The 27,304-nt window shown below is 38.4% G+C and overlaps 2 protein-coding genes across 2 annotated transcripts in view; one reads left to right on the forward strand and one right to left on the reverse strand.

Moving 5' to 3' along the window:
- The first annotated feature begins 2,198 nt into the window (after positions 1-2,198).
- Positions 2,199-27,304, forward strand: part of LOC145263250 (uncharacterized) — a 30,229-nt gene continuing 5,123 nt past the window's right edge. Inside the window, exon 1 of the mRNA XM_080120332.1 lies at positions 2,199-2,441. The gene's annotated coding sequence lies outside the window, so the exon portion shown is untranslated. The remainder of the gene's footprint in view (positions 2,442-27,304) is intronic.
- LOC145263252 (uncharacterized) lies at positions 19,524-22,509 on the reverse strand. The gene is made up of 2 exons (XM_080120336.1): positions 22,365-22,509; positions 19,524-21,209 (listed from the first exon to the last, which is right to left on the reverse strand). The coding sequence occupies exon 2, from the start codon at positions 20,077-20,079 to the stop codon at positions 19,594-19,596; it is 486 nt and encodes a 161-aa protein (XP_079976462.1). The 5' UTR covers positions 20,080-21,209; positions 22,365-22,509; the 3' UTR covers positions 19,524-19,593.

The raw sequence follows: 27,304 nt of genomic DNA on the forward strand, positions 1-27,304 counted from the left end.
AAAGAGTACTAAAAAATGCAAGAGAGATGCTCAGTCCGTTAAATCCAAAATAGCTGAGCAGCGGCTTGGTTCCCACAAGTTTTGGCAAATAGCAAACAGGATCCAGAACAGAAGCATGCGTTCTATCCCAACCATCATCAATGGACCTGAGGTCATCTCGTCAGCATCAGACAAGGCCAAACTATTTGCCAAGAACTTTGCAGCTAATTCTACCCTATGCGACGAAGGCCATCAACTCCTTGTATTTCCTCCTATAACAGACAACACACTATGCAACATACAAATATCTGTGCGTGAGGTAGCCAAGCTAATCAAGAACCGTTATATCTCATAGGATTAGTGAATCTTTCGACAAAGGCTTCCTTTCTAGGGCAATTGCTCTTGACATATCAAAGGCCTTCGATAAGCTATGGCATAAAGGTCTACTTCACAAGATTTCCAGCTACGGTATAAATGAAAATGTTTTCTCAATTATTAAATCATTTCTCTCTGATAGGCTTATAAGAGTAGTGGTTGATGGGCAGAAATCAGAGGCCCACAGTATTAATGCTGGAGTCCCTCAGGGGTCCATCCTGGGCCCAACTCTCTTCCTGATCTACATCAATGATCTCCCAAAACACATACTTAAATCATTCGTTGACATCTATGCTGATGATACGACCATCTATGGCAACACATCAAAGGCCATAAATGACAAAGTTCTCTCTGATTCTCTCTCCTCTGATCTTGAGCGTGTGGTACAGTGGGGGAAGAGGTGGCTAGTTACTTTTAATGCATCTAAAACCAAGCTCCTGTCTATACATCATCAACGCTCTGATCCCCATCTGGCATCAATTGAAATGGATGGCTCTCATCTAGGAGAGGCTCCATGTTTTGATAAGCTTCTGGGATTGACCTTTAATCCTGACCTGAAATGGAACACGTACATCAAGTCTGTTGCCAAGGTAGCTGGAAAAATGGTAGGATCATTCTACCGTTCCAGAAGATATCTCACTGCTGATGCAATTCTCTATCTACATAAAAGCTAAGTACGTCCAAGGATGGAGTACTGCTGCCACATCTGGACAGGAGCTGCTAAAAACAACATATCCTGCCTTGACAGAGTACAAAATAGACTTTGTAGCTTAGTGGGGGATGCCCTTTTCTCGCAACCTCTCTCCCACAGAAGAGACGTTGCGAGCCTTCTTTGTTTTATCGTTATTTCCATGGCAAGTACTCGTTTGAGCTCCAATCTCTCGTCCCCCCTCGCCAATCTTTAACAGGAAACACCCATTTAGCTGAAACCACTGTCAAAAATTTTCCCCATTCTTTATCTGTGCCTAAATCAAAACGAAGATTCCATGAACAAAGCTTCTTTCTTAGAAGTGCACACGGTGCACGCGTGTGGAACTCTCTTCCGTGTGCCTGTTTCTCACCTGACTACAACTTGGATGTCTTCAAGTCTAACATAAACAAATTCCTGATAAACCGCCCGCTTAAGTAAGACAATTTATTAAATCTTCATTACTAACGATTATTACGATATTATCGCATTACTGTACACGCAATAACCCTCATCCCCGAGTGGCTTCCGGGCTTGATAAGTGGTGACTACCATGTAAAAAAAAAGTTCATAATGTATATTTCATGATAAAAGTTCAATTTTTGTTTGATAAAAAAAAGGACATAAACATATTATTGGAGATAAAATAGTTCATAAATAAATAATTAAAAAAACAAAAAACAGAAAAGTAAAATAAAAAAAAAGAAAAAAAAGAAAAACAGTTCATAAACATTATTATAATAAAGGTTATGATTTTCTTATAAAAGTTCAAATAAAGACTGTTTGACTAGAACTTCCATTTTTATATTTGCAGTAAAAAATATATGTACATTCTAAACAGTTTTGGTCATCCGTAACTAAAAAATTGTCTGACGTTACTTCCGCCAAATGGCTTTGTAAACACGAGAATGCGGAACGTAAATTTGACTTTATTTTCGTTTTCAGCGACCCCGAAAATTTATAAAAGTGGTAATTTTAAAGGATTTTTCGAGGGTGGATAGATTTTTCATATGTACCGAATTTATCATTGATGTAGGTGATGTCAAAACGGTGTAATTTGAAAAGCTGTCCCTTTTAATCACGCAAGGGTAAGAAGCCATCTTTATAAAAACGTAAATAATGAATAGACCTTTTTTCAGAAGGAACGAATTAATGAGTTACGCCGCTTTGTGATAACATTCCAATCTTATATGTCATTTTTTTGTTTTCTTCAGTTATAAATATTTTCACTTCTATAATTTCCCACTTATATTTTATCTTTTTATGAATGGACACATAAAACAGAAGTTGCGTCGTTTTATTAAAGAATTTTCCATAAATCAACTCAATTCACTGTTTTGGACACAAAAAAATAAGAAATTGTTTTTTTTTGTTTTTTTTTTAATTTCCTCGAAGAAAGGTAAGTTTTCCCCGACTTTTTATTTTATTTTCATGAAACCTTTTAAAGAAAATTTTAATATATTAATAACTTCATTTTTTTGTTTCAAATAAACAAGATGCTGGATGACAGACCCGGTTAAAAATGTACATTTTCGATTTAAAATATCTTGAAGACAGATTATTCAATCTGATTATAATTGAGTAAAAAAAAAACTCGAATCCGTATCTATGACTTCTAAGTAAACAATATTTCCTACCATAAAATAGGTAAGAAATCATTTAATTCAAAGCTTGTCTAGTTTATAAGGATTATTTTCTTATTTCTTCCCGAATTCATTTTAGACAGCAGGGTAATCTAAGGTAGTTTTCTTTGCTTTCTTACGTTCCTTACCACTTAAGAATGGTGTCGTCAGTTGGCTATAAAAGACACATGATTTTTGCAATCGATATTGTCACTGACTGTTTGATCATTTCTATTGACTATCGGCGAGTTGTATTTGGTTAACGCTTGTTATATATGACTAATTTAATTCGCTTGATTCGTTGTACTTGTTATTCTGACCTGAATCTTATTGTTTATTGTTACTCGTTATTTATTGTTTTTTTTTTAATCTTTTTTATTTTTTACATAGAAGTTACCATTTCTCAAGGTCTAGATGCCACTTGAGGATAAGGGTTAAAGAGTGTGCAGTCCACAGCTCCATAATTGGATCCACTGTCTGACATCATCAGAAGAGGACCTTGGCATGCTGTTTCGGGCTCACCCCTCATTACAGTGTATAGCCGTGGCAAACATACTCCTCTTGGAGTCTTCTCTTCACTGGTGAAAATTTGAATTTTACTGCCTGATGGTATGCAGTATTACTACTTGCCTATTGTTTCTTTTTAGACTTTTTTCTCACCAGAGGTTATCATCTTTCTTTAGCCATATAAATAGCAATGGCTTCTCAGCTGTTCTTTGCACGTCTCCTTTCAATTGTTTAATTTCATTATAAGAGAATTCCAGATCCTGCTTGAAAAGGTGGAGAAGCATTCGATCAACATATCCTCCCACTCCAACCCCCAAGTGATTGAAACTTTTCACTCTTATTCTTCACATCTCTCAAGCAAGCTCTCATATCTCCTTTCTTTCCTCTCCCCTGCGGCATCAAAGTTTGACTCCCAAGGTACTGTTAACTTTAGTAGGTGGACTTTTTCTCATTCTATATTAAAATGTCAGGTCTTTTACAATGTTGCTACAATGGGAAAAACAATAAATTCATCAAGATCTGAAGCAATTTTCCACTTGTCACTCCATCTTTTATCAGCTTGTGTCACTTGGCCTCCGCACTATTCTTTTGACTTTCTTCCTGCTTGTTAAAACTTCAGCTTTTTCAATAGTTTATTCTGTGGTAGCTTTCCATCATTGATTTTATACAGTTTCTTTTTTAACGCATCACTGATCACCCGGAGAACCTGGTTATATCTCCATGTAAATCTACCACCCTTTAGACTTAACTCACAATGTTATAAGATGTGTTTAAGTGTGCCATGCTGCCCACATTTACACCTACTGTCATCTGTCATCGACCACCTAACAAGGTTTACTGGTGAAGGCATCACATCATAGGTTGACATGATTAAGAAACTGGTTTTTGCTGGCTCCCACTTCTACAGCTTTATCCATGTTAGTTTTCTTTCAAATACCCCTTCTTGCCATGCCAAACATTGACCTTGCTGCACACGGCCCATTAAGTGCAATCGACCTTTCTCCTGTTTCTGCTTTCTCACTTCCTTCGCTATTGCATCACTTTTGTTTTTGACTGAACTAGTGGCAAATGGGTTAAAGCAGTTGCACCCAAGGCCGGTTTGTCTTGTTTGTATAGATTCTAGGATGTCTAAGGATTACCTCTGCTTTATTAACTTCATTTTCTGCCTTCCACCTGATTCCAGTTTTCACAAGTGGTGGATCATCTTTGATTTTGTGATCTTTTAAATACGTAGCATCATGACTGTCCTAACCTTTTCAGCTCTGTACTCCTCAAAAAGTGATGTTATGGGCGACTTTAGGGGGATTTTTGTACTGTACAATGCTGAATTGTTAATGCATTTTGGCAGTCCCAACCACCTTCTGGTGTATGCTCTGCACTTCTTTTCAATCATTTTCACTCTAGATTCTGTAACCTCATAAATCAATGGCCAAAGCAGTCAAGGATAGAAGCCAAATTGCAGGAACAATAGCTTGAACTTTCCTGACAACTTGGATCGTTCAATGCCCAGAAGTCCTTCCATTGCATTGTTAATCTGCACTTCTTGACTCCTATATGGTAGGTTACCTTGATATAACTGCCCAAGACTTTTTACTGTCCTTCGGGATGGGATCCTCAGCAATTGTAAACCTGACTTCTTTCTTGATACTTTTTCGAAAGATGCAACTGAGATTTTTTTACTTTAACCTTCATCCATGACAATTGAATAATACTGTCAAGTCTTTTGAGCACCCGTTTTGGAAGTTCATCTGATTTTGAAACCACTGTAATATCATCCATAAAGGGCCATAGTGGAGTTTCTCATTTAGCACCACTGTTCTCTGTTGACTTGAGTACCATTTCCATCACTAACACAAACAAAACTACCGATATTGTGCATTCCGCTGCAATGCCTACTTCCAGGCATTGCCACTCAGTTGTGAACTTACTTATGAATATCATACCAAAGTTGTCATAGTAATCCCTCATCAATTTTTTAATCACCTCAGGGATCCAAAAATGTTCGTTAGCTAGTTTCAACAATTTGTGCAGCACTGATCCATAGGCATTCGCCAAATGTAGCCAGATGAATGACAGATTCCCCTTGACTTTCATTGCTTGCTGAATATCATTCCAAATCGAATATGCATGTTTAACACATTCTGGCATACCTGCCACCTCTGCTTTTTTAACAGACTCATGAATATACCCCTTCTATCTGCACACAGTCCATTACTCGACCTGCAAGTACTCAAAAAGTATTTTGCCGTCAACGTTCAGAAATGATATTAGTCTGAACTCTCCAATGCCTTTAAACTCAACCTCTTTTGGCAGATATATTCCTTCTGCGAGGTACCACCACTCTGCCACTTTCTTCTTTCACATTTGTTTAAAAAATATGAAAAGCTGCTTTTAAAGCCTAAGGCATCACTTGTAGAGTTTACAGCTGATGCCATCATTTCTAAACTTTTACTTCTTGCCTTTTTAACAAACCCGTCCACCTCATTCTTTTTCAAATTTCTGATCAAATAGGATACCTGGTCGAATTGTTTTTTTTTTTTTTTTAGCCCTTCAAATGGAGGCATTTCTTGCTCTCTCTTCGGATTATTGTAAATCTGTGCCAGATGGTCTTCCATTTCTTTCTTGGAGCATTCAAGTGTACCAGACTTTCTTTCCACAAAAAGATTTTAGCAAACTTAAATGGATCTTCTAAGTATCTCTCTCTTGTTTTCCTCACTTCTTTCTGCACTTAACTCTCCTCTTTTTCCTTAAAACTTCGTGGTGTTTCCTGTTCAATTTTTCATAGATGACTTTCAACTCTTTTTTTTTTCTCCTTCATCTGTTTCTACCATCCTCTACTCTTCTTTTCTCTAAAATTTTGAATGGCACAATCTCTTCTGGAGTGTCCATATTTCATTCCATTGTTTTCCCTTTGTTTTCTCCTATCAGCCACCTTTTCCAGTCCAAATTTCTCTTTTGTTTCCTCATACAAGTTTTCTAACATCCTTTCCAATTTTCATTTTGGGTTTCCTCTTAACTTTGCAACAATTTCTGACATAGCATCGTCAAACTGTCAATATTTAGATTTCTTACTCGCCTTTGGCCAGTTTATTTTTAGTATTCATGTTTCTATTTTGGTGCTTTCTCTTTTTCAATAGTGGTATGAGTCATACTATTCTTTGTCTCCTGATGATTCTGGCCACGTGTCTTTTGATCAGGTGATCTGCACTGCTCAGAAACCTTTTGGCATTCTTTCGCTTGATAGATCTTAATAGTTCGTTCAACTGCAAAAGTTTTGTTGTAACAACTAAATTGTTTAGATTTTTTGTGTTCCGTTTTATATTGTCCATTTTGAATTCTGAGATCGATTGAATGGGAAAAACTTCCCTTAAAAATGGAATTCTCTAAGAGACAAGACAAGATACGTCTTATCAGAATGAATTTTAAATTAGAACTGAATTGGCACATTTCATGCATGAGCAAACGAAACTCCAGGAAGCTCAAACTTGCATGAGCCTTTGTTATCGAATGGTCGCTAGCACTTCTTGCTAGAGAATTTCAATATAATGTTATATGTGCTGTTATCTGTATTCATACCAGCCACGCCAAGGTGCCTTATGGGATAAGCTAAACAGTCTTCTGGTGAACTTATATAGCACTTCCCCATGAAAGACATAAACTTACTAAATTCTTTCCTTAACAAGAATCACCCCAGTTTCACGCTAGCTGAAATATTTTCTTTCTTTCTTTCATCTTTTGAGTTCATAGGGTTGATCCAATTAATAGAGTTGAATGAGTATCACTCATGTCTGTATCAGCCAGGAAGTCTCACTTCCCTTCCAGATCTAGTTATTGAAGGTGGTCTCAGGCACCTGCAGGTGGTTGGCAGGCATGATTCTCTTTTTTATCATAAGTTTTATCATCATTTTCAAAAAATGCTGATTTCTCATGGAGGTGGTGACGGTTACACATAACCACACTACGTCTGTCTCATTTCGCCATATAGGCTCTAGGTTCCTTGCAGATATTTTGTACTTGGTCAGACTTATACCTACTCCTGTACTAGTCTTATATGAGAACCTGCAGTCTTTTGTATAATTGAAATAGATCTCTAGCAGTCCTGTCGTGTGCTTTCTGTGGTTCCTGTCTTTCATTCAACCGATGGATGAGATTGTCTCTACTTTGGGCCCCGTTCTTGTGTGCATAGACAGTTCTTTACCCTTTTGTTGAAGAATAGTTCAACAGGACTAGGCAATTTCTTGTTAATTGTTGTTGTACTCAACTCTAGCAAAGGAGTTCAATATTCTCATTTGCTCTTTTGGTTTTCCTGAATATGGTTTTACTGTGTGAATTTGCATATCAACAAATCTGTTGGAGTTGGAGTAATGTGGTGATGATATGACATGTCTGAAACCCCCAATCTGATTAGAATTTCTGGTATTCGGTACTGTTGTAGTGAGGACCATAGTTAGAAACTACTGTAGGGTATATGCCATATTCCACAAATATTTCTTTAGTTGTGGCCACAATTTTTGTACTTGGTCAGTGTTCTCTAAGCTTCTATACCACTATGTACTTACTGTAGTAATCATCAATCAAATAATTTTCAGCATCCAATGTGAAAAGATCTATCTGGAGATAGTCTCATGGGGTGGTTGGCACCTCATGCTGTAGACTTTTTCAGAACTCTTGAGATGTGCTACATTGTTTACAAATGTCAGTTATGTCTCTGTTGCGCTTGTGCCAATATATTGACTACCTAGCTCAGGATTGTTTTGTCAAACCCAAGATGTATGTAACTGTCCACTTGTTTTCATGTGGAGGAGTTTTGGGATGATGACATGTTTTCCTTTAAGTAGTATACCGTTTTCTACAAATGGCTTGTCTCTAAAAGTCTAGTACTCATGTAGGTCTGTGGGTACTTTTCTCAGGATGTCAGGCCATCTTTGAATGATCATTTCAATGAATTGGCTGAGCACTGAGTCAGTCTAAGTTTACAATCAGGATTCGGTTCTTGGGTTTGGGAAGGAGTGAGTCACTCGCTCGACAACATCACATTTCTCCTCTCTTCTTTTGCAATCAGTTACACCTGGCTTCTTGCCACCAATGTCACACCGCACAATCTGAACATCAGCAACATGAAAAACTTTTCAAGAGAAGATGTTCACGACTCTTTTCTTTTTTCTTTTCATTTTTGTTTCTAACCATAACCTAGCCTTAAACGGTACCTTTTTTTCCCGCTTCCACATATACTCCCCCCCCTCATCTTCGAGATCAATAAGACACTTCATAATCCTTCATCCAAGCAGGCCTCCTCTCACCTTGAGGCCTCTGGGGGACAACTTCTTGGGGGTTAACATTTTCAGATTCACTACAGACATTCTCATCCAGTTGTAAAGAACCATAATGTGGTGCTAAATCGAATTCAGGTGCATTGTTAGCTTCTTGGTGGATCTTGACTTCCTGCTCTTCACTGCCATCACTACCCACTATCAGGGTCACACGACGCAGGTCTAGGATATGCTGGGGAACGCTATTCACCATCATGTTGTTCTTTGACTGCATTCCCGTTACAACCCCCCTACCTAACTGAGTGGTACATTTTACATTGGGCGCTTCACCCACAACTCGCTCACTTTAATGGTAGCTTCTTCACCCTCAATTCCTAACGTTTTGTTGCACAGATGCCACCACTTATATGTGAAAATGGCTCTATGAGGCACAGTGGTCTCATCTTGGCTGGTTTTCGGTAAGATGTTGTAGCAAAACACTGCTTCCATGGATGAAATGTTGCTTTTTTTCTGCAGCAGCCTTGATGATTCCTCTCCACTATCCAATTGCCACTTGGGCGATATGCTGCCCTTAAAAATTGCCTTACTTCCCACTTATCACACACCTCTTTACAGGCTTCTGCTCAGAGAGTGGAGTCATTGTCCATTAACACTTCCTCAACTGGCCCTCTCTCCAAAAAATATTTCTCCGATGACCCCTCTGACCGTGCATGCAGCTTCTGCCTTAATCTCTCTCCAGATGGCAAACTTCCCTGGTCCACAGTCGACCATCAACAGATACAGCTTATTGCAATAATGGGTCACATTAATGGCCAATCGCTTCCAGTTGTCTGCAATGTGTAACTCTCCTGCTTTGTGTCTGGACGGTCTGGGGTCAATCTATTTGCACTTCTGACAGTTCTCCACTACCTCCCTGACCTCCTCCTTGGTGGTTTCCAGGTAAACCTCCCTTGCCAGGAATAACGTCCGTTCTCAACCAAAGTGGTGCATTTCATGTAACTCTTTAACTTCGTCCCCTGCACAGCATACCGAGGAAACCTCCTTTCCCTCTTGCAGCCAGGCCTTCTTTACCCATGTCTGCTTGATCAGCATTTCTGCAGCACCTCTGGTCCCAACTCTCTTATCGCCAGTTACTGCCGACCTGATCCATGAAACTACCATTGCCGGAATGGATTACATTTCAATTGTTTTCAATCTTCACTTCAGGGCCAAATTAATTCCTTTCATAGCGGCCTCCAGTTCGGCTACATTGATATGGGAATAGTCATTTTTCTTTCGTATCCACGCCACATCTTCCACAGTTACACCTCCCATCTCTAATATGATGCCCAATGCCAGACTGCTGGCATCGCACCAAATCACCCCCATGTCTCTGCTGCTTACGTACCATTTCCCCTTCACTGGGTCTTCTTTTGTCACTCTTGCGATGATTTCTTGTACCATGTTCATGACCTCTTTCATCACACGGCCCTCCCAACCATCAGTGCCTGTTTGTCGTTCAATAAAGCTGCACGCTATCCTGAGCCAGCCGGCGATTGAATAGTGTCCCACCAGTCACCTGCAGACCAAGAAGCGTTCTCGTTTTGTCAGGTCAGTTCCGCTATCATATTCCCTCATCTAAAGACAAGGCTTCCTTTGTCATCTTGGGATAGTTTCAACCCCAACGTCTCTCCTCCATCCAGGGATTCTGCTAGTTTTGCAGTCAACCCATACCTCTCGACATGGCCTCTCACTTTCTCCGCTGTCACCTCTGCTTCCTTCACAATAATGTTGTCAATGTACAAACTAGTGGCCTTGTCCACTGTACACTCTTTACTCAGCACCGTCTTCAGCATGGCAGTCATAATTTTGAGGGCTGAGCTCAGCCCAAAGCCTTACCTCGTCAGGCAATACATCTTTCCCGTGTACCGGACCAATTGATGATTGCCAGAGTTTTTCATCTACATGGATCTGGAGATAAGTCGACTTCTGGTTGACAATCTTAGTGGCCCGCTCCATTCTCCTCCATTTCCTCGTAACCTCTTCTCGTATGTCAATCCCCTTTCTTTTTTTTTTATTTTACTTTTGTTAGTTTGAAGAGATCAAGGGGTTCCTTCCTGGGGCTAACACTTGATTCTATTGCAGTTTAAATTTATATCCGAGGGCTCTTTTAAGAATAGACACTGTTCCCTTTCTGGCTTCTATCTGTATTTCCTTACAGCTTGGTTTTCCAGGGATTGCTTCTAAGTATTTTTGAAGGTTCTTTTTTATTAGACCAGTTGCTCCTGTCACAACTGGTATAATGTTTATTTCTTTCAGAGACCATGTTGTTTTCAGATCATTTTTTAGGTCCTGATATTTTGTTATCTTTTCCCGTTCTGCTCTATTAAGGCCAAAGTCGTTTGGAACTGTGACGTCGATAATGAGTGCAGTCCTTTCAGGCTTGTTCCATATTACTATATCTGGCTTGATGGCCTTGTCTTTTATGTATCTGCCTGCCTGTATGCCTTTGTCGTAGAACACTGTCACTTCAATTTGATGTTATCGTTGGTGGTTCATGCTAGTTGCATCTCTCCACAGATCTTCCAATATAAGTATCTACATACTTTGTTGTGGCGAGCAGTGTAATGACCATCAGCTAGAAGGATCTTGCATCCAGACATTAGATGGCTTGGGCTTTCAACAACTGAGTTGCAGAATCTGCATTGGTCGGTTTTTTGTAAACCAGCCATTTTCTTAAATCCATTTGTGAGTAAGCCTGGGTCTTGTGCAGCTATAATTAATCGTTCTTCATCAAATGGAAATTTGTCACTTTTAAGCCATTGTAGTGAGGTCTCATCGTCAACGTAGTTCTGGTTCAATTCTTTTGTGAACCTGCCTGCTCTCTTATGTTGTTGCCACCATTCTAGTCTTGTCTTCAGTTCCCTTTTTGTATACTCCTTTCTCTTCTTTCAGGCGATTGGGGTTGCTGGGTTGTCATATTCTTCTATTGTGTTGTCCAGTGTGTTACCATTGAAATTTTTACTGAGCTTTGTAGTTGACGTCTGCTGCTGCAAACATTTAGTGTGATGTTCATTCCCCATTTTTATTTTGGGGTCAGAAGTGTGGCAGACTACGTGTCTGTTTAATTCTCTGAAATCTACTACCAGTCTAACTTCGTTCTTGGTCGGTTGAACAACAGTCAGTAATGGTAGCACTCCTTTTTCTTCCCCTGTCCATGGTTTCAGAATTCCCTGTTCTATCCACCTCTCCATTTCTCCCTTGAATCCTTTTCTGATGTCTCCTTACAGTGGTTTCTCGTAGCAGCTTCCTTTGTTCCGTAGTTTCGGAGGCCTGGAGATCCATTTCCATTCCACTGTCCACCTCTTGCCATCGAATCCCACCAGGAAATCCTCGTCCTCGATGCAGCAAGGCTCCAGTTTTTGCCTTCTGATGTTTTTATCACCTTCCATTCCTGCCATCCCTACTGCGCTGAGGCATCCAAATGTTACTTGGGCCCCTCAACATAGCACTCCCCAGTTGGCTGATTGCACTTGCACCTAAACCCACATCAACATTTCCGACCAGACGATCCAACACCAGGGCTCGCAGTCCACTGGGCACATCTTGCACCAGTATTTCCGCTTTTGTCTCTCCTAGGTATTTCACCTCCCTGCCATCCACGGTCTTAATGCTCCTGGCTCCGCTCCATGACCTAGCGACATTCTTCACTACCAACGTCATGGTGCAGCCTGTGTCAACAAGGGCCATGGCTCTTTTCCCATTGACTATTACTGGTAACTGAGGCAACGTTTCGTTGTGTGCCATTTCCACATAGAAGGGGAAACCACTGGCGCAATGGCTCCCCTTCACTCATTTCCCTGGTCCTGCGAAGCGACGCAATAGCGGCTAATGTGCCCCACTCGTCCACATCGGTAGCAGATGACTCCCGGTCTCGGCTCTTCAGTCCTTGAGCAGGTGAGGACCCTGGCACCAGAAGCACTTGATGACAGCTCTCCCCTCCTATCGCCTCGCCGTCTGTCTCTCATCATTCAAGTGGGGGCCCGTGCATGTATTTCCAATCACAGCTGCAGCTACGATTGGGCCCTTGACATTCTTGACTAGGACTTTGGCGTAGACCAAGAGATCGTCCACTTCCATAGTATGGATCACAGTGATTCTCTGCATGTTTGCAGAGATTTCTTCTAGGAAGCCATTCACTAGGTATAGCTTTACCGTCATCTCCAGGCTCGTCCCCATGTAACCAGCCAATTTTGCCAGTCTCCTGATCTTCACAGCAAAGACGTCAACAGACTCACCAGTCCACCTCAAACTTGCAAGCTTGCCGAGTGCTTCAAATGGACTCTCAGTGAAAGCCAATTTCAGTGCTTGCTCTACTCAGGCAAGATCTCCCTTATCTTCATCATGCATTTGCTGGTAAATTGTGAGGGCTTTCCCCTCTAAGTATAGTGGCAGCAGCGTGACCACGTCTTCGATTTTTTGCAACCTTGCCACCATCTTAAATTTTTCCAGCCATCACCCTCCCCAGTGAAGGGTCTCAACATCTGAGTTGAGAGTCTCCAGTCAGCCATGTTGATCTGCTTGATAGGCCGAAATAGCTTCTAAGGTTACAATCAGGATTCGGTTCTGGGGTTTGGGAAGGAGTGAGTCACTTGCTCGACAAAAGCATGTTTCTGCCCTCTTCTTTTTTAATCGACCACACCTGGCCTCTCGCCACCAATGCTACACTGCACAATCTGAATGTCAGCAGCATGAAAAACTTTTTAAGAGATGTTCACGACTTTTTCTTTTTTGTTTTTGTTTCTAACCATAACCTAGCCTTAAACGGTACCTTTTTCCCCCCTTTCACATATACTCCACAGTCAGCTCTTGTTAGACTATGTACATTGGAGATCTTCTGCCTGGAGAACTGAACTAGTTCTAAGTCTAGGTCTACAACTTGCTAGTTTGGGCGATTAATAAAACAGCTCAAAGAATCCAGTAAAGTCAGTATCCTCCCAGATCTGTATTCTATGGTGAAGTTGTAGCCTTGAAGCTTAAGCACCATACTCTGACGTCTATGAGGTGCAGAAAAGATATTCTCATTAAAGATCATTATCAGTGGCTTGTGATTTGTAATTATGTTGAAACTTCTGGCATATAAGAATGACTTGAACTTCTCAATTTCAAAACATGCAGCTAACAGTGGTGAAGTTTTATTATAATATTGTAGTTTAACAGCTTCAATCAGAGCTGTTATTCTTTCAAAGCTGTGTTAGTTGATCTTATCTCACACAAATAGCATGTTCTGTTTTTGTGGTTGTCATAGCGGTGCTAGTTTTTCCATTAGGTTTCCTAGAGCCTGTTTTTGTTCCTTGGAGTTGGCATTCTATGAATATGGACACTTTTCTGTGAATCAGGATGGATGCCCTACTCATAGTATGTCATGTCAAAGAAAGAGATTTGCTTCTGTTTGATGGAACTTTTTAAAATTGAACATGAGATCATTTTTTTTGCAACCCTTACTAACTGTAACAGATTTTGGTAATGCTCCTATTTAGTTTGTCGATACATCATAACATCATCTTGATTCCATCGACTCCAGCATACTGATCTAGGATTAAATTCATTCTCTGTTGGAACAGGTCTTGAGATATAGCCAGACCAAATAGAAATCTCTTGGAGCAGCACCAACCAAACGGCATTCTGAATGGTAATAATGCGTTTCTACGTTCAATTTTAGACTCCAATAACCATCTTTGGCATTCAGGTTTTAGATCTTTTCACTATTGTGGGGTATATGGTTAGAAAAAAAAAACATACCGGGCATATCTGCATCGCTCTTTGGGAAAGAAGAACGAAAGGATGGCTAGCTCATTTATATACACGAAGGGCATCTTGGGAAGGCAGGGCATCATGGGAGAAGCTATTTTTTTCCTGTGTCTTCCTTTTTTCTAGATAGGAGGATATAAAAGCTGGGAAAAATTCCCTGGAGAAGCAAAAAAAAAATAGCCGTGAACATCTTCTCTTGAAAAGAATTTCGTATTGCTGATGTTCAGATTGTGCGGTGTGACATTGGTGGTGAGAGGCCAGGTGTAGTCGATTGGAAAAGAGAGCAGAAACGTGCTGTTGGGAGAGCGATTCATATCGATTAGAACTTAAATTTGTGTGTTAGTTCTTCAGTTGCTGAAATTTTGTGCAGGCATGGCTTGAGTATTTTATTCGATTTTGCAGAATCTAGACATACTCGCAAACTGCAATTTGCTTTTGTTGATATTACCCGACTTGCACACAAATCTGTGTGTTATGTCATTTTCCTTATTATACCAATATTTTCCATCCAGTTAAGCTGTTGTTAGAATTTATCTTGTCAGTTAATGTGAAACTTTCATGGTGGATCGATGCATGGTATTGCATCTTTGAGGTTTCACTGTCCCTGAAAAATTGCCAATTCTGCCAAATTTCATGGAAACAGCTGGTTAAATTATTGACACTCTTGATTGTTGTTGTGTCTAGTGTTGGTTAAAGTTGTGCTTCGTTCGTCTATGTTATAACACAATGCATTGTCACAGTTCCTAGATTTTGACTTGCTCAAAATCTTATGATGGTTGGTCCACATACATTCACGATGCAGAATTTTGTTGGTCACCAAAATTTGGATTGATTCAGCACAGTATATTGCCTGATTTTAAGCAATTGAGGGTGGTTCATTATAATCAATACGGTTGTATGTCTCTTTGATTTAGTTTAAGTTCGAAAATCCTTTTGAGTCTAACTCTTCTGAAAACATCTGGTTGAATAATCAATCTGCTATGATGTTACAACTTTGACCAAATATATGCGTAATTTACATTTCCCATTTCAGTTAGTATATCTGAAGGCTCTCATCGTCCATATCACTTAGGATGCAAGGTACTTTCTCTTTTTCATTTATAGATTTAATAATAAAAAATATTTTAATTTTCCGTTTGAATAGATGAAATTCCATGAGTAAATATTAGGTATCCCATTTCATAATATTGTAGCATAATATTGTGAGCCTCTATGGATATGTTAATTGATTATCATATAATAATTAAGCAAGTGTACATTTGCGGCTTTTTTTGAAGAAAGGCAGTGTTTGATGTCTAAAAATTTGTTTTAGCAAGAAATTTGCTATTATTGATGCTTTTAAAGCACAATTATACAAAATATCTGATAGAATCTTGGATTTTCTTTAGAAAAGGTAAATAAAAGTCTGTATTTTACCACAATTGAATAAAAAAATCTGTTAGTATTTTTCTGTGGTTTGGTTTTATTTCAGAAACTAATGTTTGGTTGTAATTTTTTTTTCTTTTCAGCATTGCCACCACAAAAAATTCCAAGATACTGGCATATTTTTATATTGCTTTTATTAATAGAATGTGTTATAATGCATGCTGTTATCTGAATTCAAAATAGCCACACAGTCCTACCTTGGAAGCAATCTAAAAGCGAGTCTTCACAGAAAATGGTGTTCTTATATAGAAGTCCCACATAAGAGATTACTGCTGGAAACTGTAGTTTTATCTGCAATAATTTGCATATCAAAATTTACACGCCAAAATGACGTAATAAAAGATGGCAGTGTGTCGAATTTGGAGAACCGGACTGAATAGATCAGAGATTATAATACTGGTCAAATGCTGGCAAGAGTCCTGTTTGATTTGATTACAAGCTATTTCGGCAAAGAACTTTGAAAATTGAAAGTGTCGACCAAATGGGAATATTACATGATATGTGTCAAATTTAAGTTGAGTGCATTGGAAAAAGATTGAACAAGTCGTTATTGAGGATTGAAGGTGTTGAGAAGGAGAAAGAGTGAAATGATTTGCATCAACCTTTAAAAAATTGAGTGTCGAAAGAATTGGCATCCAATTTCCAAAACTCCCAGTAGGATTTGTTAGATTTTCTTTAATTGTCATCGTGACATGTGAAGTGAACAAGTTGGAATACGATTTGGTTAAATATTGGAGGCACATTCAGAAGTCAAGAAAAATTCACTATGCTATTCACTATACTCAAAATACATGCATATTTATTTAAACACTGAACTGGTAATTATTTGCATAAAAACATAAAATGTTTAATATTCGTTTAATTGTAGCATGCTTTAAATATTTCAATACACTTCGGGCATGAGTTAAACGAGTTTTTGTTAAGATATGATTATTCATTTGACTGTTAAATGCACATTTGGAAGTCAAACTGAAAATTCGTTGTGCTGTAGATAATTTATATACGTATTCAAAAGTCAGACTTTGTGAGAATTTGATGCTATGGAAAAGGTAAATATGCATTCAAAGCTCGGACTTGGGGATAATTTGTCAGGCTATGGAGAATTTTTTGAAAATTTGTCGGGCTATGGAGAATTCTTTGAAAATTCGTCGTTTTATAGAAGTTTGAATAGCAATTTGTGTGCCGGACTCTGAAATTCAGTTGTATTTGAAAAAAAAAAAAAAGTTGTCTATTTTAATGAACAAGCACTACAGTTTGACCAGCTGGGCAAACTTGAGTCCTTGTACCGGAAAAATATCCAGTAAATAAAGCATTGTTTAGTAAATCGTTATTTTTTGCATTTCCATACACCAAACTTGGATATAAATATCACTAAAACATCCGCTGGGATATCAGCTTCATTTCGGTACCTTACTTGCCTGGGTGGGTTGCCTGTAGGCTGATATAAATCGCGTCACACACACACACGCACACAGTAAATCGAACTTACTAAGGGAGATAATAACTTCCGGTGAATACCAGAAAAATATCCAGTAAACAAAACGTTGTTAAGTAAATCGTTTTTTTTTTACTTTTGCATTTCTTTTTCTATTTCCATACACCAAACATGGATATAAATATCACTAAAACATCCGCTGGGTCATAAGCTTCATTTCGGTACATTACTTGCCTGGGTGGGTTGCCTGTAGGCTGAGATTAACCGCGTCACACACACAGACATTAGGAAAATTTATAATAAGAAGTACAATTTGCGTCGAAGTTTTGTTTTTATTTTTGCAAAAAAAAATTGTTTTTTTCAAATGAGAAATTTGGTGTGCTTAGCTGATTAGTGAAGGCTAGATATGCCTAACAGGGGTACGATTGGTTATGGTAGAGACTATAAGGGGTGATTGGCTAGGGTAGAGAGGAGTAGGGGCCGATTTGCTTGGGTAGAGACTTGCAGGGGACCCATTGGCTAGGGTAGAGACTAGCAGGGGTCCAATTGGCCAGGGTAGAGACTAGCAGGAAACCGATTGGCTGAGGTGATCTTTAAGGATCAGAGAGGATGTAGTTTGATATGAAATAATTTGCTTATCAAAATCTACATATCAAAATGACGTAATAAATGACCTGATGTAAAGATGCTGGTGAGTCGAGTTTGGTGAATCGGATTGAATGGATCAGAGATTATATCAGCAGTCAAATGCTGACAATAGTCCAGTTTGATTTGATTTTTACTACATGGAGATCCCTATAAAAAATAAAAGGGAGATGTTGAGACGGTTTCCCACTTCCTATCTGGAAACTTCAGTGGGGCAAGCTCTCTTTTGTCATAAACAGAAAACGATTCTAATAAAAGACTCCCTCAATTTGACCATCTTGTCACTGCAACATGTTTACTAGTTAGCCTCTTCTAAGTTGAAACAAATAACTAAACGCACTTTTTTAATATTCCATTGTTACATAGAAAATGAAAAAAAACTAGTTAGAGCTTCTTAAGTAAGTTTGACCAAACATATTGTAATGGTAGGCATTAGAGCTTAGAGGATAAATAAGACAAGAGGGTACATTTCTTGGAATAATCTCTTTGCTTTGGCAAAAGAATACTTGAAGCTATTTCCATCATAAATTCACACACATATTACACCTTTTTTAGTTTTAGAATTGTTATATTCAAATCTTCTGCCCCATAAACATAAGAATTACAATAGGAGACTTGTTGGCACATGTTCTATTTTGGGATTGAATAATATTTTCAAACATGACCGGAAGTTCCCAGACAGGGAGGAAGTGGAAGAGGAAAAGAAGGAACGGTCTGAAACTAGTGAGAAGGAAGCTAATCCATAGAAAAGGGGGCTAAAATAAGAAGAGCGTCCCTGCTGACACAGCAGTAGGCACTGACAAAAAAAGAGAATTCTTGCTTTTCACGAATGGGAAGACATCGCATATTTGCTCTAAATTTCATAGAAAGAATCGTAAGACAAATACATAATTAAGAGGTCATTTCTTCAGTTAAGAGGAATTGCATAGACCAAAGTTCCCCAAAGGATGAAATCATTATTTGTTCATAATTTTTAACTGTACTTAGGCTACTACCCAGGAAGTTTTCTTACTCGGCCCAAAAGAATCTTACATTAGGTAGTGCCAATATTAACAACAAATAAATGAATAGGTTTTTCTTAGATAAATTTAAAATTTTCATTTTTTTATAATATGAAAAATATATACAAATTATAAGAGCATGTGTCACAACAGTCATGGAAACAAGCGGTCAAGGGTGGCGTGTGTGATGCTCAAAACTCTAAAACTTGTCAGTAAGGCATGAAAAGGTGACATGCTCAAATTCAATCGTGTCTTAATTTTCATATGTCAAATTTGAGCATATAAAAAGCCCATATTTCTTTGATTGGAGAGAAGATATTTTTCCTTGCTCAGAGTAATTTTTTATGTACTGTCAACCGGGGTGACTAAGGCACCATTTTGAACTTCTAAGTTTGATACCATTTTCAAAAATAGCTTAAAGTGGAATGTTTTTGGTTTGATTTAGGGGGAAGGGCAAACACTTGCCTAAGAAATTAATTGAAAAGCATAAAACAATGTTTTTAAAGAGTTATTGTGCAAAAATGGTGGGTGCCTTAGTCACCATGCAATGGGGTGAATCAGGTACAGCTAGGGAAGAGTTCATTTAAACCAAGTAAACCCCCTTTAGGGTGACTAAGGCATGCCAAGCAGTAGTATGAGAGCATAAATGAAAGTTATAGCCACTTGGTGAACAATTTTAACTTTATAGTAGGCAACCTAATTTGAAATTTTAGCCATTATTTTGAAAAAAAAAAACATTTTACTGGCAGCAAATAAAAAATAAAAGAAAACAAAAATGATTTTATGAAACCAAAACAAAATTTAATTTAAAGTAAAAAATAATGTGAATGCAGAAGATAATTTTTTTTCAATGAAATTAATTAAATTGTTTAAAAATATTGCGAGATGAATTGTTGACTTCTTGGTGATTAAAATCTGCCTCGCTGCCACTGTCAGTGTCAGTGTCAGAGTCTTCAGAGAAAAATTCATGTTCTTCAACTTCATCCTGCTCTGTCTCCAATGCATTGCTAGACGCCGGAGGCGGATCTTCAAAATCATCTGGAGACGTTGATGGTCCTGGTTGTGGATTGCTGCTATCGGTATCCTCAATGCCAATGCTGTATCCAGAAACCACATCCATCTTCTTGTGACGCTTAGGAGCTTGCGGAACCCTAGAGTCTCCAAACCGCATTTCATGCAAGCGATTAAAAAAGGATTTAGAAACAGATGAGTCAGCTGTCCTCTCGGTAGTAAGAGGATCTTTGGGAAGTCTATTCAGAACTGCTTGCGGGTCTAATGGATAGAGTCCACACTTGCGAAATCCTGACATTAAATAGGAGGCCTGATTCGGAAGCTGCTGCATTAGTTTTTTGACAAGTTTTGGGAAGACGTCTTTGGGCACAGATCCAGCACTTTTCCTTCCAGATAGTTTGTAGTCTCTTCATTGGAGCAAAATATGCCACATCCAGCGGCTGGCATAAATGTGTAGAGTTAGGTGGTAAGCACACAAAGGATATATTGTTTTGTTGGCATTCAAATAAAATTTCATTCGAAAAATGTGAGGATAGGTTGTCTCCAAATAGGACTTTCTTACTAATTGGGTCCAGTTTTTTACAGTATGGTAATGCAACTGTCTTGAACCAATCCTGAAAGCAAATAACGTCAAACCAACCCGATTTGGTGCGGTTGTATCTGGCCTGAGGTGGACCACCCTCTGTCCATGTACTCCATAAATGTTCACTTTTATAAACTACGTAAACTGGTAGAACAATACCTGATGCAGTGCCTGCTAGCATTAGACTGGTAGATGATTTTGTAGAGTTCATAATCCTCTCAGGGTAGCGGCAACCAGGCTTGAAAATCATTCTCCTGCGACCCAGGTCGTCCGTGAGGTTGGTCTCGTCATAGTTTATAATATTCTCTGGGCTGACACATTCAAGAGTCTCTTCCAACTCACGGAAATAAGCAGAAATTGTTTCCAAATTTACACCAGCTCTCTTTTTTGAAATGTTTTGGCAAAGTCGATTCTTTATTTGCTCCTTGTGACGCTTCATGAAAGAATAGACCCATTCAAGTCCTGGCACATTCTGTTTGAATTGTATAACAATTGTTCCTCGTTTGTCCAGTATCATCTTTACTGTCATGCATAAATCCAAAGTATCGAAGGGAAACCCCCACTCGGAAACAAATAGTAAATGTTCAACTATTGCTTTTTCTTTTCCAAGGGACAAAACAGTCTGCCCTCCAGGATGTCATAGTGGTTGGTTTTCTTTCTTTCGATTGAGGTATCTTTGAAATACCGAACGAGTGATGTTGTATTTTTGGCATACACCCTTCTGTGAAGCACCGGCTCGATGTTCTTCATATGCTTTAACAAGAATATCTTTTGATGTTTTTGTGTAGGTTCGAGCACCAGGCTTAGCTTTGTACTGCCTCGGCATGTTGATTGGTAGTGGTATCTGTATCAATCGCTCGGTCTGTTTGTTCGCTTTTCTGTAAATGAGAAAGCATAAAGAAAAACAAAAAAAAGTTACCATCTCTTTTCAAAGTTAAATACCAGAATTTGAAAAGCTAACTCTGGGCCTAGTCACTTATAAGTTATATCTACCGGCTACCGGTGTTTGGTACCGCTGACGGGTGGTGAGGGGGGAACTCTTTTTTTTTCTTTAGGATATAGGCCTACACTAGTAGTTTCAGTTTTTTCACCCCTCCCAGCACGAAACCGAGAATAAAATATACAAAACTCATAATTTTCTTTATCTAAGTGGGTTAATTATTTTCTTTATCGAACATACTTCTAAAATAACTTATTATTTTTTTTTAAATTAAAGAATTATTTTTTTAGTGTTTAAATTAGATGTTTATAAAGTGAAAGTGCGCGCACAAGCAGCCATTATTTACACGTAATGAAATGCATTAAATTTTTAAACTATTAAAAATTTCATTTTTTCAAATTCAAAAATCTATCAAAATTTTTCTATTAGTTCAATTTTTTAAATATTTTCGGGTTTAATGTTAAATTTTATGCTCTTTCCAATAAACCAAAATTTATATAAAAAAAAAACGTTTTTCTTGAACTTTGACCCCCCCTCACATATATGTCTATACAAATAGATGTAATTAAACAGTGTAGTAACTTTTTTATATCATAAAATAAAGGTAAATGATGAATAAATAAAATCATGCAATTAAAAATAAAAAAATTACGCGACTTATTTATACATCTCCGTGAAGTTGCAATTTTAAAATCTTTATAAAAAAAACTAATAGGTATTTTTCGGCTTTTTGAAAATAATTTGAGTGTCTATTTTTTTTTAAAGTAGCTCCATAAAAAATCGTGTATCTAAATTAAAAAGTTTGATTTGGCTTGGATATTGTCTGTTTTTAATTATTCGAAAATAAAACCTTCATGTAGTAAAAATGTATATATTTTAAATTAAAAGTACATGTAAATAAAAAAAAGAAAAGGGGGCGGGACTACATTAATTTCTAAGAGGTGCCTTAGTCACCCCAATGTTGCCGTTCGACCACGTGGTGACTAAGGCACCCTCAGCCAAAACCTTAAACAGACCTAAATGTTTTAAATGCTGCCATTAATCCATTAATCATGTTATTAGACACATCTGAATTAATAATGTAGCGACTTACCTGTAATAGAGCAGTTTGTACACATCAAAGTTCACAGGGTTCTTGCAGCAATCAATTTTGGCAACATGGGGTAGCCATCTTTGAAAAGTAGAAGGACCGCACTAAATACTCTGCAGATCTACTTATTTTATGTTATATTAATCATGAATATCTGTAAAATTAGAAAATACAAGAAAACATCAATTATTATTTTTAGTTTTCATGTAAAACAGTTCTGAAATCACTCAAATCTTTTTTCTGATTTAATGCCTTAGTCACCACGACATGCCTGATTCACCCCAGTTGACGGTACTTCGTATGTCAGTGGAAAAAGAATGATGGATTTTTTTTGTACGTTTAACTCGCATGTCAGAGGGAGAAAAGAACGATGGATAATTTTTGTGCATAAAATGGTATCCTGTAGTTTAAAACTTCAACACTTCAAGCTTTTCTGGCCGTTATCATGGCAAAAATACGACTAAGCAGGGACATGGTGAAGCCATTTACTGTCAAGGAAGATGTAGTAGCATGGCTGAAGAAGTTATAGTTGGTCGGGAAACTCCAAAAGATAGATGATGTGGCAAGCCTGTTGCATTGCCCCTCTACTTAGAAATGAGCAACATTGACCGACTGGAGGTTGAGCGGATATAAACTTGTTTAAAGGAGGCATTCATGGATGGTGCATTCACAGCCTACAGGAAGTTAACCATGGTGAAATGAGTTGGCGAGTAGGTAGACTTGCACACAAACAATATCAGACGGCTTGTTGAACTAGCTGGTTTTGAAGGAGGCAAACTAGAACAACTTGCCAAACTGGTGTCTTTTACAGAATTTTCTGATGCTATTTATGCTATTTCCATCAAACTCCAGCAGGCAAAAAAATTGAGACCCTAAGCATGGGAGACTTAATAGCAAGAGCAAGAGTGCTGATGTCAACCAGGGACCAAATCCTTTACGTGGTTGCAGCTGTGAGTCCATCAAATGGTAAATATGCTGTCCCTATCAGAAATAGCACTGGTACATAAATAAACTGCTTCAAATTCGGTCATAGGCCACATAGCGACACATTGTTGAAGATGTGGGACCCATTACTACTGATGTGACAAGGTTGGTCACTCGGCCCAGGACTGTTTGGGAAATGATTAAGGGGACGAGGTATAAGTGCCAGCTTATTCCCCCATGAAGATATAAATGTGGCACTCTTGGAGATTGTCTACATTGATGGAATATGTGGTGTTTGGCATTAATTGATACAGGATGCTCACAATCAGTAATAGATGTGAATTAATGTCAATCCTGGAAGACAGCAAAAGTGGACCTCCTGGCTATTGGAGGCTCGTCATGTGCATGCTGCAGAAGAGAATCACTATTTCAACAAACAATAGTGATCATGTTAGGATCGATGCTCTAGTGGTGCATGGTAAATCACTGGGATTTAATCTGTTGTTATGCATCGATGTGATAAAAGCACTGAGAGGCATCACTGTTGGATCTATGGGTGCAGTCCAAATTGGTGTAGGGAGTTTCCATGTGTGCGGTTATCTCCATCAGTGAACTGGACTTTACTGTAACATCTGACCATCAGAAGTGAGCATGGAAATGGGCAGATAACTGCCCACCTAAATAACTGCGTAATGGAGTGCCAGAATATTGAGTGGCTGTGGAGCTTCAACCAGCGTACGACTAAGAACTCCAGGCATGGATGGCCAAGAGTTGGCTTGTGCCATATTTGGAAGACAGATTCAGACCTCCCAAGGGATTAATTCCATTAATGGCTGTGATGCAGTGAAATAAGGCAAAGGTACAACCAGTGATGGACTACTGCTAACTCAACAATCATATAGATGCATTCACAGTGAATGCAGATGTTTGTGCTGCCAAGATGCACGAGAGGCACCAAAAGGGGGCAAATATATCACTGCTTGTCCTCCAGAAAGCATATCTCCAAGTATGAGTCCACGAGACACTGTGGCCTTACCAGATGGCAGAGGTGAATGTAAATAGATACTGTCTGACATGTTTGGAGTTTGGCTTGAATGTGTCTCCCCTCATAATGAAGGCTATTGTTAGCAGAGTGCTATCACAGGAGGTAGAAATGGACCACACAATATCTGCTTACATTGATGATATCTTTGTCGATGAAGACGTTGTGCCTGCCTTTCAAGCCCAGGAAGGCTTAGCTTGATTTGGACTAGAATGCAAGACCCAGAACGACTTGGGGATGGCACACATGTGCTGAGACTGACAGTCTTAAGAGAGCACAGTGTTCTACGCTGGAAAAGAGGGAACATAATCTTACTAATTCTCAATATCATGACACGATGGACTGTATTTTCCTTGTGTGGAAAGCTCATAGGTACCTCCCAGTATGTGCGTAGCTGCATGTGGCATGCCGATATAAAGAGAAAAGCCTGTTCAATCACAAACAGCTGAAACGACAAGGTGACAGATTCCCTACTCTGGCATATGATGTGCGAGACTGTGGACACAGTAAAGCGGAATGATCCAGCTTGTGGGGATTGGTGTGTGGATTGGTGTGGGGATTGGTGTGTGAACTAGGAACTGAGTGTATGGGTTGATGCCAGCATGCTAGCAACTGGAGTGGCATTAGAAAGAGATGGAACTGTGGTGGAGGACGCTTGTTGGCTGCGACCTGAGAATGATGCACAGCATATTAATCTGGATGAATTGGATGCATGCTGAGAGAAATTAACTTTAACTTCAGTGGCAGATGAAGGTGCTATCGCATATGTCACCTTTTGGTATCCTATCGGTCAGGTTTCGAGTTTTGACCATCGCATTGGCCACTTGTTTCCATGACTGTTGTCACACCATGATATTTCGAATTTGTCAGATAGATAAGAAAGATTTAAAATTAAACTACTTAAAGTTACCTTTGAATTTGTGCATGCTCAGAAGTAATAGAAATATTTAAACAAGTTTAAATGAACATTTTGCATTTAAACTTGCCGGCATATTTTTTGCATGTTATTCATCTATTCAAAGATGTTACTCGTTATAAATCATCATTCGTGTATGATTACTATTTTCTGTTAATTTCAGTTTTTTGTTACCAATGGTTTAAGAGTTTATTGGTTAAGCACAGACACACACATACATATATGCATTTAATTTTTTTATTTATACAGATTATTATAGTATTCATTATAAAATGTAAATAGTATTAGTTTTAAATAGAGTCTTTATATAGATCGTTAATTTATTAAGATTTAGCAAGGAACATTAATTACTACCATCATTGCTTTGATACAAGAATTTTGTCATTGAACGTGAATATTCACGGCCTCTATAGAATTTGAATTGAATCAACCGACTTTTGCCAAGGTTAGGTTAGATGGTAAAATTATAATTTAATATTCTGAATATAATTTGATATGTTTGCTATTTTGTTGTATTCTGCTGTTTTTTTTTGTTTAGTATTAATAAATGAGGAATCATTTTTACTCGCTAGATATGCTTCAACTGAGATGTCTCAAATTACAAATGTTTTCAAACGATACGCAATCTGCAATTCTGAATCTTTAAGATGAGATGTGAATGTTTGTGTTATGTTGATTAATCGGACTATTATTCTCATCTTGGGTGGTATAAACACAACGTTTCGGTCGCTGCAACCTGCAACCTCCTTCAGGTGTTGAAAACATGCGTCTTTTTCTCTACTGAGGAAAAAGGGATTGATCTGCATTTCAAGAATTCAAACTGTGGGTTTGAGAGTGGGTCCGTAGATCATAAAGACAGTTCACTTTTCAGGGATCACAAAGATATTTTTTAAAGGCTTTCCTATGACTCAATTTTTGGGATATCTATACTAATTGTTAATATTAGTGAAAAAAATGTTTTACGAAACAGGATCGATACCTATGCATATTTTTAAACACAATACAAGGGGACAACTCCGAAGGGCTGGGCATATGTCTTGTTTCTTTTTCTGTGGATTTGTGATTAGGGGTGACCAAATGCAATTTAGTTCTATACTGAGATGGCTGGTGATGTTATTTTCTATCATGTGTGCCACCTCTTTAAATTTTCTGATCTGCCATCTTTATTCTGTATCTAATATTTTGACATCATCTCACATTGAGGAATCGATTACTCTCTTCCATCCACACATGTTCAGCTAGGGCGGATTTTCTGATTTCTCCAGATGTGACAGCTTTTTAGTGTTCTTCTAGTCTTACTTGGAGGAGACGGCATGTGTCACCTTTGTAAAGTTTCTCACATTACATGAAATCTCATAAACGCAGGACAATCAAGTGATCCAAGTTTTTTGTCGTAAGTTTTTCAGTCGGGGGTTTTACATGCATCAGGTATTTCCGGAATTTTGAGTTGCTCTTAAACACTGTCCTAATATCGTATTGACTGCATATTTAAAAAAAAAATTCGGATAGACCCTTCGAGTATGGTGTGCAGACCATGGTGGGCATTTTGGCTGGTTTCTCTTGGTGTTTGGCCTAGATTTTCTGGGGCTGATGTCATGTCAGTTGTTTCGGTAAAAGGTTGTTCTTAGACTAGCTATTTATTCCTGATATGTAGTGTTGTTTATGCATATTGTCCTCAACCGACATTGTAGGTATTTGACTATACCTTTCTTCACAACTCGTAGGTGGTGTGACTGAAGGTATGATCCTATAAAGGTTGGCTTTCAGTATACAGATGTCACAAAGTTCTAATCAGTGCAGGTTACCAATACATCTAGGAAGGATTGTTTGTTGTTATGTTCTTTTTCTATGGTGAATTGAATGGATGTATGTATTGAGTTCACACGTTCCAGTAGTATTTGGAAGTCCCCCCTGGTGGGGATAGAGTATGAAAATATCATCCACATATCGTAACCACATTGTTGGTTTTTGTGGGGAATGTGAAATTGTTTGACTTCATAACATCAAACGTCCTTTTTCAAGGTAAATGGGATTATGTGTTGTCAGGGACTTTGGGTGATG

The sequence above is a fragment of the Euprymna scolopes genome, chromosome 38 (assembly GCF_053919585.1).
Source record: "Euprymna scolopes isolate OS-2025 chromosome 38, ASM5391958v1, whole genome shotgun sequence".
NCBI classification, from domain to species: domain Eukaryota; kingdom Metazoa; phylum Mollusca; class Cephalopoda; order Sepiida; family Sepiolidae; genus Euprymna; species Euprymna scolopes.